Source organism: Nomascus leucogenys, chromosome 3 (genome assembly GCF_006542625.1).
Source record: "Nomascus leucogenys isolate Asia chromosome 3, Asia_NLE_v1, whole genome shotgun sequence".
Lineage (NCBI taxonomy): Eukaryota > Metazoa > Chordata > Mammalia > Primates > Hylobatidae > Nomascus > Nomascus leucogenys.
In genome coordinates this window covers 12,587,997-12,600,754 of record NC_044383.1, presented here as the reverse complement: position 1 = coordinate 12,600,754, position 12,758 = coordinate 12,587,997, and the positions used below count along the sequence as shown (strand labels likewise).

At 39.7% G+C, this 12,758-nt stretch overlaps 1 protein-coding gene across 2 annotated transcripts in view; it reads left to right on the top strand.

Annotated features, from left to right (window-relative positions):
- The window catches only part of WDR11 (WD repeat domain 11), a 62,753-nt gene extending 50,945 nt beyond the window's left edge, over positions 1-11,808 (top strand). For both annotated transcript variants that reach the window (XM_003255037.2, XM_030806242.1), the window contains 10 exons: positions 2,325-2,433; positions 3,337-3,399; positions 4,559-4,624; positions 5,357-5,534; positions 6,357-6,452; positions 6,944-7,109; positions 7,616-7,713; positions 8,173-8,318; positions 9,071-9,150; positions 10,846-11,808. In XM_003255037.2, coding sequence (XP_003255085.1) covers positions 2,325-2,433; positions 3,337-3,399; positions 4,559-4,624; positions 5,357-5,534; positions 6,357-6,452; positions 6,944-7,109; positions 7,616-7,713; positions 8,173-8,318; positions 9,071-9,150; positions 10,846-11,003 — 1,160 coding nt within the window. In that variant the 3' untranslated portion in view covers positions 11,004-11,808. The remainder of the gene's footprint in view (positions 1-2,324; positions 2,434-3,336; positions 3,400-4,558; positions 4,625-5,356; positions 5,535-6,356; positions 6,453-6,943; positions 7,110-7,615; positions 7,714-8,172; positions 8,319-9,070; positions 9,151-10,845) is intronic.
- Positions 11,809-12,758: the final 950 nt, after the last annotated feature.

Sequence of the window (12,758 nt, the reverse complement as noted above, 5' to 3'; positions counted from 1 at the left end):
TGTTGCCCAGGCTGGAGTGCAGTGGCACAATCTCGGCTCACTGCAAGCTCTGCCTCCCGTGGACCCCAGATTTTTAAAAATACAGCTGTCAGGACATGTGGGGGATAACAAGGGACTTTTGAATTTGGACTGCATTTTAAGTGATTTTACTGAATCAATATTAAAATTCTTGGGTGTAAAAAAATGTATTATTAAAAATATTTCCAATCACTTTCTGGCTTTTAAATTGAAAAATCCACATAAAATATTTTATGTATAATTTAATTTTTATTTAACTACATAGAATGAAGTTTTCTAAAGCAGAGCTTTCCAATAGAAACATAATGTGAGCCACATAGGTAAGTTTAAATTCTAGTATCCACATTTTAAAAAGTAAAAAGAGATGACATTGGTTTTAATTAAAATTTTATTTAAGCCAATATATCCAAAGTTTTATTTCAACATAAAATCAGTATTAAAAGTTACTAGTGAGACATTTTACTTTTTTTAAATTATTCATTCTTCAAAATTCAGTGAGTATTTTACATTTATTGCAAAATAACTTGAATTGCCCTCTAAATTTATAGGATAAATTTTCAGCAGAAAGAGTCAAGCTCTATTTAGATTTTATAAAATTTTCAGTTGAAAAAGTAGTCATGTATTCAAGTTGTTTCAAACATATTTAAAAGTTATCCAATGACTGAATCAATAATCACTTTTTAAGTTTAAATAAGACAGACATTCATTTCTTTCATTATACTAGCCATATTTTAAGTGACTATCATATTGGATATCATACTAGATTATTGCACAGTCCAAAGTTGATGTGGATCACTGATACGATTTCGCTCTGTGTCTCCACCCAAATCTCATGTCAAATTGTAATCCCCACAGGTCAGGGGAGGCAGCTGGTAGGGGGTGATTGGATCATGGGGGCAGATTTCCCCCTTACTGTTGTCACCATAGTAAGTGAGTTCTTAGGAGACCTGATGGCTTAAAAGTGTGGCACTTGCCCCCTCGCTCTCTCTCTCCTGCTGCCATGTAAGATGTGCCTTGCTTCCCCTTCACCTTCTGCCATGATTGTAAGTTTGCCTCCCCAGCCATATGGAACTGTGAATCAATTCAACCTCTTTTCTTTATAAATTACCCTGTCTCAGGTAGGTCTTTACAGCAGCATGAAAACAGACAAATACAGTCACTTAAATAAGCCAACACCATTTATAAGTTTGTGTCATTTTACATAATTGTATCTATTCAAGGGATCCATGGATAAAGGCTCTTCAGGATTCTGGAGTTGAGTTGGTAGTAAGGCCAAGTTGTAAAAGCCAGGGCATGCCTAGAAAATTGGAGCAAAGGTCGAGTCCGATAGAGTGTAGGGTGGTCAGAGCAGAGCTGCTGGACATTGCAGCCTTTAGGTCTTCTGCTTCTTTGCACTGAAACATGTTGGCAACTAGGCAAATCTTGTTTGTTAGTGTTCTAAGTAAGCCACCTGCTGGATGTGGGGGATGCTAGGGCCTAGAGTCTAAGAAGATAGCCCCTGTGTTCAAGAGCTACCTTTATAAGTGAGACCTGGGAATGCTAGTGATCACAGGTGGCGTGATCCCTTCAGTGACATACTGAAGGTCGATAGGCCATGTTAGTTGAATAGTCTCGGAAAAACAAAAGTACAAAAGGTACGTACAGGTAAATATATTTATTTTTAATATTTAAAAATAATGAACTTTGTTGCTATTTGTTGAATCATTGCATTGAATCCTTTATTCAAGTAGTACCAGAATTGTATACCACACAGGATACTTAAATTTAAAAGGGGAAAAGAAGCCCGGGCATGGTGGCTTATGCCTATAATCCCAGCACTTAGGGAGGCCAAGGTGGGCAGATCACCTGAGGTCAGGAGTTTGAGACCAGCCTGGCCAACATGGTGAAACCCCATCTCTACTAAAAATGCAAAAATTAGCCAGGCGTGGTGGCAGGTGCTTGTAATCCTAGTTACTTGGGAGGCCGAGGCAGGAGAATCGCTTGAACCTGGGAGGCGGAGGTTGCAGTGAGCGGAGATCGCACCACTGCACTCCAGCCTAGGTGACAGAGCAAGGCTTTGTCTCAAAAAAAAAAAAAATAAAATAAAAAAAAGGCGAAAAGAATAATATGTTAATCAGATTTGAATGCAGAGACTCTCTCTGCTCTTGGCTTGTGTTTCCTAAGCAGTGACTACATTGAATATACTCTCAGGTGTTCCAGATTTACCTGTTGCTCTTTGCTGACTACTCTGTAAATGGTTTATAGCTGAAGCTTCATTGTAGTGTAAAACTTCATTTTATGTTTAAAAACCTTTCTTCGTTGTCTAGAGCCTGTGTGGTGCCCCTATCTCCTTGTTCCAAGGGCCTCTCTTGTCTTGAAAGCCTTCTTATTACACCAGCCTTGGAATGGACAGTATTCTTTGGACATTTCTCATGTGTAAGTTTTTTCATTTTCCTTTTTCTTTTATAATTTACTTGGGGTTGAAAGACACCCATGAATGTCAGCCATGGCCTGTACTCCAGCATTTAAAGGGAATGGAGCCTTTAAAGCCGAGAGAAGGCAGAGACACTACAGAATTGCCAGGCTGCCTCTGGGTTCCCAGGGGCCTTTGTGGAAGTGTGGGTCAGTGAGGAGCTGTGAGGGCGTGTATTGCCCTCAGGTGGCTGTGTGCTTGTCTTATGGTCTGAACATGGATGTGTCGTGATGATGAAAAGGATGCGTGTGAAGAGGGCAATGGAAGGCAGGAGAATTTGGAGCCAGGCACATTCTTTTTAAAAGCAGCATCATTAGCTTCAGGGATATACTGTGTCTTATAAATCTCAATATTTGCCTCATTGCAAAAAAATATTCACAGAAACTATTAGTGATTATTAATTAAATTCACAAATATTACTGAACTCCTGCCATGTGCAGCACGGATGAGGGATTTAAAAATAATGCCAGGAAGTGTCTGTTCTCCAAGCACTGTCTACTCAGAATATTCATTCTGCAGAGATCAGTGAATGAGCAGATTCCTTTAGTAACATTGTTAAGTTCTTCATTAAAAGGAATCTAAACCTGATAGATTTTAAAGCCTGCTTATAAATTTCCTGGTTTCTTGAAAGCCAAGGAGACTTTCTTTACTCATTTTCTTGTTTTTGACTCAATAAGATAAAAGCAGATATTAAAGTTGATTGGTGGGGTCCTGAGTAGATTTTTGTTATTTTGGTCTATAACCAGATTTCTAACCGAGAACTACAAAGAAGGTCATCTCTATATTAACACAACTTTTTTCAGGTGAAGAAATACATGGTTTTAAGTGAAGAGATAATGAACTCATTCAAAATTTTTTCTTTACAGTGACTATCCAGAAAATGAAGAAATAAAGAATCTCCTCCAAGAACAGTTGAATTCATTGTCTAAGTAAGCACTCCATGTTTTAGTAGAAGATAGGAATATGAGAAAGAAAAATACAATTCAACTTTTCAAAATTAAAATAAGTTATGTTTTAGAAAATATTAGTGGCCCAAGAAGAGACCATTCTGTTTAGAGGTTTGCTTCCCTTTAGAGTCTGTGTTCTGCAGAAAAAGTACGTATTCAGTAGTTATAGTGACAGAGCGTCTGTCTTCATCAAGTTCATGAGCACCAGCTGCTCTGGTCTCACATCAAGGCAGGACTAGATGCATAGTGTGAGCATCCTTGTAGCTCAGCTTGCCTCAGCTTGCCTCTACTACAAACCTCCACGAAGCCTCACAGTGGGAGACGAATCGCAGGGTGATTCTGGGTCTGCTTCCCGCTTCTAAAATGAGTTCTCTGTGTCAGGTGCTGGTGTGCACAAGTCTGGCTAAGAAATTAATGTGCTCCCTAGAGCCAAGGGCATTTAACAGAATGTACTGGGAATAAGAAAGGAAAAAATACAGGTCTACAAGGAGTTCTTGGGGAAAGCATAACATATTTTTGCAATCTAGAATCTGTTACATATAATTATAGTATTTAACAAATTAAGCATGATATTTTATTGATGTAAAATTCAAAATAATTAGTTTTTTCTATGCAAAGATTAACATTTATGTTTAAATGGGAAACTATAGATTTAAAGAATATCTTCCTTTCTGTTTTGTGAATATTCAGTATTTTACTATTTTAGAAATATGAATTTATAAAAGCACTAGCCATTCTTCCTTAGATACTTTATTTTTGGAATAGTTTCAGAGTAAATTACAAATGTCATCTTCTTTAAAGTATTTACTGTTCTTGATGATTTTGTCAACAATGGCATTCTTGTTCCAGTAGTTAGGCAGCTGATACTTTCAAAAACTGTTGTAAGCCTATAAACCAGAAATGAGAGCGCTGCAGCTCCCTGTGGTGGCTGAAAGCTGCTGCTTCTCCAAGCCTTGAGAACACTCTCAGCCTCCTTCAACTTTTATAATTTCAGGGTCATGGTAAAGTGCCTTGTCTTGTGTAAATTCTAAACATGTTATTTGACTGGAATTTTTCATTTCAAGCGTATATTGATCAACCCCCATGCTTTATTGTTTGATTGAAAACTTTTGTCTTACTTTTGTCCGGATTCCTTCCACAGTGACATAAAGAAACTGTTGCTTGATCCAGAATTCACTCTCTTGCAGAGGTGCCTGCTTGTTTCAAGGTAATATTGTTTGATGTATTCTGTATAAGAGACAGGATTTCAAGTTAACTCATTTCTTTTAAGGGTTTTTAGTTACAAACACTTAGATTTTAGAAAAATGTATCAATTCATCCTTTAGATTTAACTTAAAATAATTTTGACAGTAGTAATAACAAATAGGGAAAAAATCAAATTGCATTTTAAATGTGAGATCTAGGCCTTCTCTCTGGAAAGCACTCCCTCCTACAGCTTTTTAAAATATGTTTTAAAATATCAGATACAGATATATTTAAATATACCAATAAATTATATTTAGAAGTGATAACCTCTATATCCTGACTTACAGTAGAGTTTGTCACTTATAAAAAAGACTCCTCTCCCCACAGAATGGATAGCACATTACTTTCATACCTTAGCTAGCCAGTTATCCCAGAGGAACTTCTTCCTAATGTGAATCAATGGCCCACATTGAAAGGTGTGCTAATGGCAAACCAGGTAAATAATTGTTCTTAACACAGAACGAAAAGATGTTGGGGTCTGAAGGGGTCCTGTGCAGTCAGGCCCCTGTATTGTTGGAGGCCCAGTAGCAGGGCTGGGAACTTGCTGCCTCCCCCTTTCACCCTGCAAGGCCCCATGCCAGTATCCCAGTGGATACGTGACAACACTCCCTTCCAGTCCTTCAGTCTACTCTAGGAAGCCATCCAGGCCAGGTGTGCTGTGAGTGTAGTCAAAACTTTGCTTCATCCTTGCCAGGCTCTATGGTGATGAATCGGAGCTGCACTTCTGGACTGTCGCTGCCCACTACCTGCACAGCTTATCCCAGGAAAAGTCAGCCAGCACAGTAGCTCCTAAAGAAGCTGCTCCTCGAGACAAACTGAGCAACCCACTGGATATATGCTATGATGTGCTCTGCGAAAATGCCTACTTTCAGGTAGTCTGCTTCACACAGCAAAACCTTTAGAGCTGTCATCTTGATTACTTATATCTTTGTCAATATCTTAAACTTGGGAAACTTTCAAACTAAGTTACTGTTCAGTAATAGAAATAAGCCCTTGAAAATTAGCTGGGTGTGGTGGTGCATGCCTGTAGTCCCAGCTACTCAGGAGGCTGAGGAAGGAGAATCACTTGAACCCGGGAGGCGGAGGTTGCAGTGAGCTGAGATCACGCCACTGCATTCCAGCCTGGGCAACAGAGCAAGATGCAAGACTCTGTCTCCAAAAAAAAAAAAAAAAAGAAAAGAAAGAAGCCCTTGGTACATTTGCATTTAAAAAAAAGCCTGATTCAAGATTTGAAAAGCTCATAGACAATTACTGAGTTTTTTACTAAACATTAAAATGTTATTATTAAACAGTCTTAATTGTTTTTCTTACATTTTTAACTTAGCTTCATTTTAATTCTGTCATTAATTTTCTATAAATAACAAATACTTTATACACTTGATTTGAATTTGCTGTTCACATGATAATTTCTTTAACCTCCTGCAGAATACTTCAGTGTACATAGGTTTTGTATCCAGCTCTACTTAAGTGTCAGTTTCTATAGGCAGGCAGGTATGCATTCAAGTGATAATATCTATCAACATTTCTTCTGTTTAAATTCTTATTAAATGTTTGGAGTGCTGTAAAATTGATTATCTAGTAACCTGAAAAGTCAAAGTAGTTTATTAAAATGATCTTATTAAGTACAGTAAAATTTAAATAATTCCAAACTCTTATAGTCCAGGCTTAATTTTTCTTTTTTTTTCCAATTCTAGAAATTTCAGCTAGAAAGGGTTAATCTACAGGAAGTGAAACGGTCAACTTATGATCATACAAGGAAATGTACAGACCAGCTACTACTCTTGGGTCAAGTATGTCAGTTTTTATAACTCTACATGCTTCATTAAATTGCTAGTTAATTCATATTTCAGAGCAATATATCTGTATGTATATATCTCATAATATTTTCCCCTTGAATGTACCTCCTTCCTTGTAGACAGTTTAGGCTTTCTTTCAAAATAATACCAATAAACCTCATAAGAAAAAAACATATGGTTAACCAGCTTGCAATTTAGACTTCCATAATGCCCAGTAGAGCCCAGCTATTTGTTTTGTTTTGTTTTTGTGTCTGAATTGACTGGTGCAAAGCTAAAATAGGCAATTACTCGAGCACCTAGATACACCAGACTCTGGCTTTATGTTTGTCTCAAAAGAGTAGTGTAGCATCTCTGTTTGTAAGCAAAATATTCAATTGCATTTTTTGAAAGTGAGTGTTTTCCTTTAGTTTTCCACATTATGAATTTTAAAAAGTTATGTTGGAGGAAAATGTTCTCATAATTAGAAAAACCGTTTCTCTTACTAGACAGACAGAGCTGTGCAGTTGCTGTTGGAAACAAGTGCAGATAACCAGCATTATTACTGTGATTCACTGAAAGCCTGTTTAGTCACTACTGTCACCTCGTCAGGCCCCTCTCAGAGCACCATTAAGTTGGTGGCAACGAATATGATTGCCAATGGCAAATTGGCAGGTAAGGCACACTTGATGTATTTGTCATCTCTCTGAAAAATGAGACCTTGTTCCCAGCAAAGTATTTTATTAGTAGGGACATTTCTTTCTTTTTTACATATGCTGAAGAAAAATAGAAAAATTACTGCTACCTATAAATCAGATGATTATAATTGTCTAAACCAGAATTAATTGTTTACACTTTACAGAGTGAAAGGGGGCGCTGTTAATAATTGCCGAGATCATAGGCATAAATCCACCAATCCTAGGCAAACCAGAACAATAAAACCTTGAGAGAACTATGCTCTCCCTACTTATTCTCCAGACTGTATTTTGCTTCCTACCCTGGTTACTTGAGTAATAACAGTAAAACTCTTAATATTATGTTTCAAAATTTAAATCAAGAATGTCTTCAGTAGGTATAAAACGGGCAAGACTAGATAAGGTCAAATGGGGATTTAACTTTTTAATGACTTCTCAAAGAAGGAGCTGCAATGTCACTTGAGGCAATGCACTTTTGTCTTTCAGAGGGCGTTCAGTTGCTCTGCCTGATAGACAAGGCTGCAGACGCCTGCCGCTACCTGCAGACATACGGCGAGTGGAATCGGGCAGCATGGCTGGCAAAAGTAGGTGGTTCCAAGTTTCAATAGGTGCCCTCAACATTTGGGATAGAAAGCTCAGTCCTGAACTTTGGACTTATGACTTAGAAACATTTTTTGGCCTGCAAAGCTGCTTTGCAAATAGTGTCTTGAGACCTTCATCCTTTTCCTATTCTTTATGAGTGTAAATTGCATTACTTATTTAAAAATGGATCTTGCATTGGTAGCAATTAAGTGAAAGCAGCTGCCTCCTCTTCCTCCCAGAGTCTGAGCCGAAACTACAGTCCAGAGGTATAGCCAGGCCCTGGGTCCTGTAGGCACAGACTGTTATCATCATTCAGAGTATGCAGCAGCTTCAGGGCAGTGTGCTAGTCAAGCAGAGCCTAGCCTGTGTTTCATAGAAACATATCTCACTTTAACTGAATTACTATTTTTTCTTTATAGAGTGCAGGATGTTTTTGTTGTTAACATGGGCGTCTTTCTCAGGTCCGTTTGAATCCTGAGGAGTGTGCCGATGTTTTAAAGCGGTGGGTTGACCACCTTTGTTCTCCACAAGTCAATCAGAAATCAAAGGCTCTCCTGGTCCTCCTCTCTCTGGGCTGCTTTTTCAGCGTGGCAGAGATGCTTCACAGGTAAACCGAGAGTTCACATGGGCTGCTCAGGCCTGCCCGTGAGCAGTCACTTCATGTTCTCTCGCGGTTCTAGCAGGTGATGGTACTCAATGTGTAAAGTGAAAGGAGAAGTATACATTTCAGGTTTGTCAAAAAACCCAAAGGAGAATGGAGCTGTCCATGTTCATTACGTCTTCACTTGGTCTAGGAGCTGATAGTTTCCTACTAATATACTGATCAGACCTAACAGCACCTAGTAAAAAGGAATTTAAAAGTCTTCAGAGAATTGGGGTCCATTCAGCTTTGACTAGAGCAACTGAGAGGAGGCCCAGAGAGCAGGGGGAGAGGTGACAGAAGGCATAGTGAGGTGGAGACATCCCGTCTGAAAATCTGGAAGAGGAATAACCATCACTAATTGTGGAGCATTTCATTTATTCAAAACTAAGGGAGGTAGATTAAGGAAATATGACAAAAGATTACTTGTCAACTCTGGACAGTGGGTACATGGGCACTTGTCATGTCTCTGTAGATTTTTGTGTATTTAAACCATTTCACAATTTTTTACAGTATTAATTTTAAAAAGCTTGGGTTTGGAGATGTGAGTATTCTTCCCTCCTTTTTTTAATAAACCAGGGCTTAGAAAAGTGCTTGTATCTTAATGCAGTACACAGGTTTCCAGGGAAAATGTGTAAATGTCTTTATACCCTTCGATGCTGCTGCCCACCAGTGACATAAATCACAAAGCATAACTCTTGTTTTGTTCTGTTGAGCAGCATGAGATACTTTGATAGAGCGGCCTTATTTATGGAAGCTTGCCTCAAGTATGGAGCATTTGAAGTCACTGAGGACACAGATATCCTTTGCAAGGTTGTTCATAGTGACGAGGAAGAAAGTGACATGCATGGGTTTTGGAATTTCCCTTAGTTGTGCTTCCTGGACAGGAACTATATTATATTGTGAAAGATCCATGTTCTGATTTTCTGATTCACCAAAGCCAGGCAAGAGGGAGAAATTAGAGGACAAAGAATCAGATAAGAAGGTTGCTGCACCATGGGCGTCAGCTTTGACTAGGATGGAGGGAGGGAGGAAGGACTATAGAGGACAGGGCCCCCAAGTCTTGTTTGAACTTAAAAAGAAGATGAAGGAATGATTTGGGAAACAGGTAGAAGGACCTGGTACTTTCAAATAGTACTTTTTCAAGACCAGGCATTCCATGGAATAAGTTTTATATATTTATCTAGAAAAAATATACTGGAATAACTAAAAACTCCCACGATCACCTCTAGTGACAATATGATATGGGACAAAATACAGCACTTAAAGAGGGGTGTTGCTCAGGCCAGCCGCTATGATCCACCCATCAGCCAGAACGTTTTATTTCTTCTAAATGTCACTTGAGCAACATTGATTTCTTTGAAAAGAATGAACTTGAGAATGCAACTCCCAGGACCAGAAACGAATGAACTTGGGCCAGTGCTTGCGTGGTCCTGCTGCTTCTCACTGCACTTTGCTTCAAATTCTTACATTTGCTCTCATTTCTACATGGCAGGTACTTGGTTCTCTCTCTCTTTCTCCCTCTTTCTCTCTCTGTGGGTGTTTATAATTTTTTTTTTTTTTTTTTTTTACAGAAAATTAAACTAAACTAAATTTTTTTTTTTCCTTTTTTGAGGTAAGGTCTCACTCTTCTGCCCAGACTAGAGTGAGTGGCATGATCATGGCTCACTACAGCCTTGACTTCCTGGATTCATCCTCCCCAGTAGCTGGGACCACAGGTCCACACCATTGTGCCTGGCTTTTTTTTTTTTTTTTTTGGTAGTGACCCAGGTCTAACTATGTTGCCCAAGCTGGTCTTGAACTCCTAGCTCAAGCAGTCCTCTCACCTTGGCCTCCCAAAGTGCTGAGATTACAGGCATGAGCCACCCAGCCCTACACTGAAAGTTTTTTAAAATTAAACTAAAGCCTGAGCCTACTCAAGATCATGCACGTAGTCATTGGGAAGGTGACTGGTTCAGTGTATCCATTTTGAGGATCAAAGCATGAGCACAGAGTACCCAATAGGCTGTTTAAAAAAATAAAAATAAAAAAACAATAGGACAGGGCTTTCTAAAAACCCAACATCCAGATATAGGGAACATTCAGAAATAAATGTCTGCCCCCAAACTGCCAGCCTCGCAGACTTTCAAATGGAAGGAGGATATGCAGGTCAAGTTTCTCCTCTCTTATCATTCATCTTCCAATCTTTAGTTGAGTGTAGGTCATGGGAGAATCTGGGAGGGGGTTGGTTGGGTCTTCTGGAAGGAGAAGCTTTGGACTCAGCTGGTGCGAAAGGTAATGATGGTACAGACTTGAGACATGGCCTCCTGTGGCCAGGAATCACCCTCTGCCCGCGAAAAGGCTCCTGTGTTCATCCTGTGCTGCCTGCTGTGGACGCCAGGTCCCTTCCGAGCAGCCAGCAGAGCAGACGCAACTCACCTTTCCTGCTTCTGGGAGCCTGTGAAGAGTCTCATCACAGCCCTTTTTACTCTTCTTTTCCTTAACTATGGTTTACAGAAACTCATCACTGCTATATATGCAGATTATGCCCGGAGTTTGAAGAACCTTGGTTTTAAGCAGGGAGCAGTTCTCTTTGCTTCAAAAGCCGGAGCAGCTGGCAAAGACTTATTGAATGAGCTTGAGTCCCTCAAGGAAGAACCCATCGAAGAGTGATAGCTTAATAAATGCCAGGGAATCTGACCTGGAAGGCAGATGGGAGGGGGCTGCTCTGGCTGTGGTCACCGTCACAGTCCAAGATGAAGAGGAGTATGGGGTCCTGTGAGCTGTTTGACCACTGTTCTAAGGCTATGTGTGCCCAAAAGCACATGAGCGTCTATGTGGAGAGTAAGTTTATATCCTGTGTTGGTCTCAGAAAGAATGTGAATGCTTAAGATTTTGAAAGTACATAATATTTTATACTTTTGGAGAGAGCTTTAAGAGTCCCTGGAAATACTTTTTAATTTTTTTAACTTAAAATTCAAGAGACTGAGTCACTTTTTTCATTGATTAAATGTAAAGATGATTGAGAAACCTATAATAAATGAAAGTTGTGAGATGTTGTCTCAAATATACGCTGTGCCTGTACTTATATACAGTCTTTCAAGATACAAACAAGGCAGAAACATTTAAACTAGTATTAAAGATAGCTTACCAAAGCATTTTTTGTTTTCTTACCTTGAAAACACAGAACGGTTAATTCTTTGGTTTAAGCAGTCGCTAAGTTTTGTAATTTTAGGCTCAGAGGCTCACAGGAGGTTTTAAGATTTATGTTTAGTCTGATAGGTGAGGTCTTTGATATTTCGAATTTTAATTCCTTTTATGATACATCACAGTAACCTCATTTTTGAAGTCTTTGTACTTTAATGTTCTCTCTGATCTAATAGTTGAAGTATGAGGTGTAACTATTATAAATTATTGCTGAAAACGTAAATGTCTGTAACTTACAAACATGATAAATAAATTAAAAATTCCCTCCAGGCCTTTGTGTTCTCTGCATTGCTGTGCCTGAGGCCACGTGATGAGCTGGCTCCTTAGGAGTCATCTGGTCGCCCAGCCTCTAAAGCCTGGCTGCTCCTGCTGTATCCAGAGAAACCCGTATGTAGGAATCCCATGGGTGCGGCACAGGGCAGGAAGGACACCCACACCCCGGGCAAGTCTACCTCTGCGTTCCCTAGTGGGAATGTGGCTTAGTGCACAGCTCGTGGAGATGAGGGGGTGAGCACTTCCGTCTTTTCCCTCCTGAGCCTGCTGGGTGACACATCATACCCACCAAGAGGTACAATTTTTAAAGAGAAGAATAGCCTCTTTCTACCCTTAGACCAACCAGTCTGACACCCTCTGCCAAGGAACTGAGCTCCATGGAAAGGAAGGCCTGTTCCAGGAATATTTGTCCCTAGCTCTGTGCTTTGGCAAGCAGTTCTGTGTCCAGAGTTGGTTCCTTCTGGGGGGTTCTTGGTCTCGCTGACTTCAAGAATGAAGCCGTGGACCTTTGTGGTGAGTGTTACAGCTCTTAAAGGTGGCACAGACCCAAAGAGTGAGCAGCAGCAAGATTTATTGTGAAGAGCAAAAGAACAAAGCTTCCACAGCATGGAAGGGGACCCAGGCGGGTTGCTACTGCTGGCTGGGATGGCCAGCTTTTATTCCCTTAATTGTCCCTGCCCACATTCTGCTGATTGGTCCATTTTACAGAGTGCTGATTGGTCCATTTTACAGAGTGCTGATGGGTGCATTTACAATCCTTTAGCTAGACACAGAGCACTGATTGGTGTGTTTTTACGGAGTGCTGATTGGTGCATTTACAATCCTTTAGCTAGACACAGAGCACTGATTGGTGTGTTTTTACGGAGTGCTGATTGGTGCATTTACAATCCTTTAGCTAGACACAGAGCGCTGATTGGTGCATTACAATCCTTTAGTTAGACAGAAAAG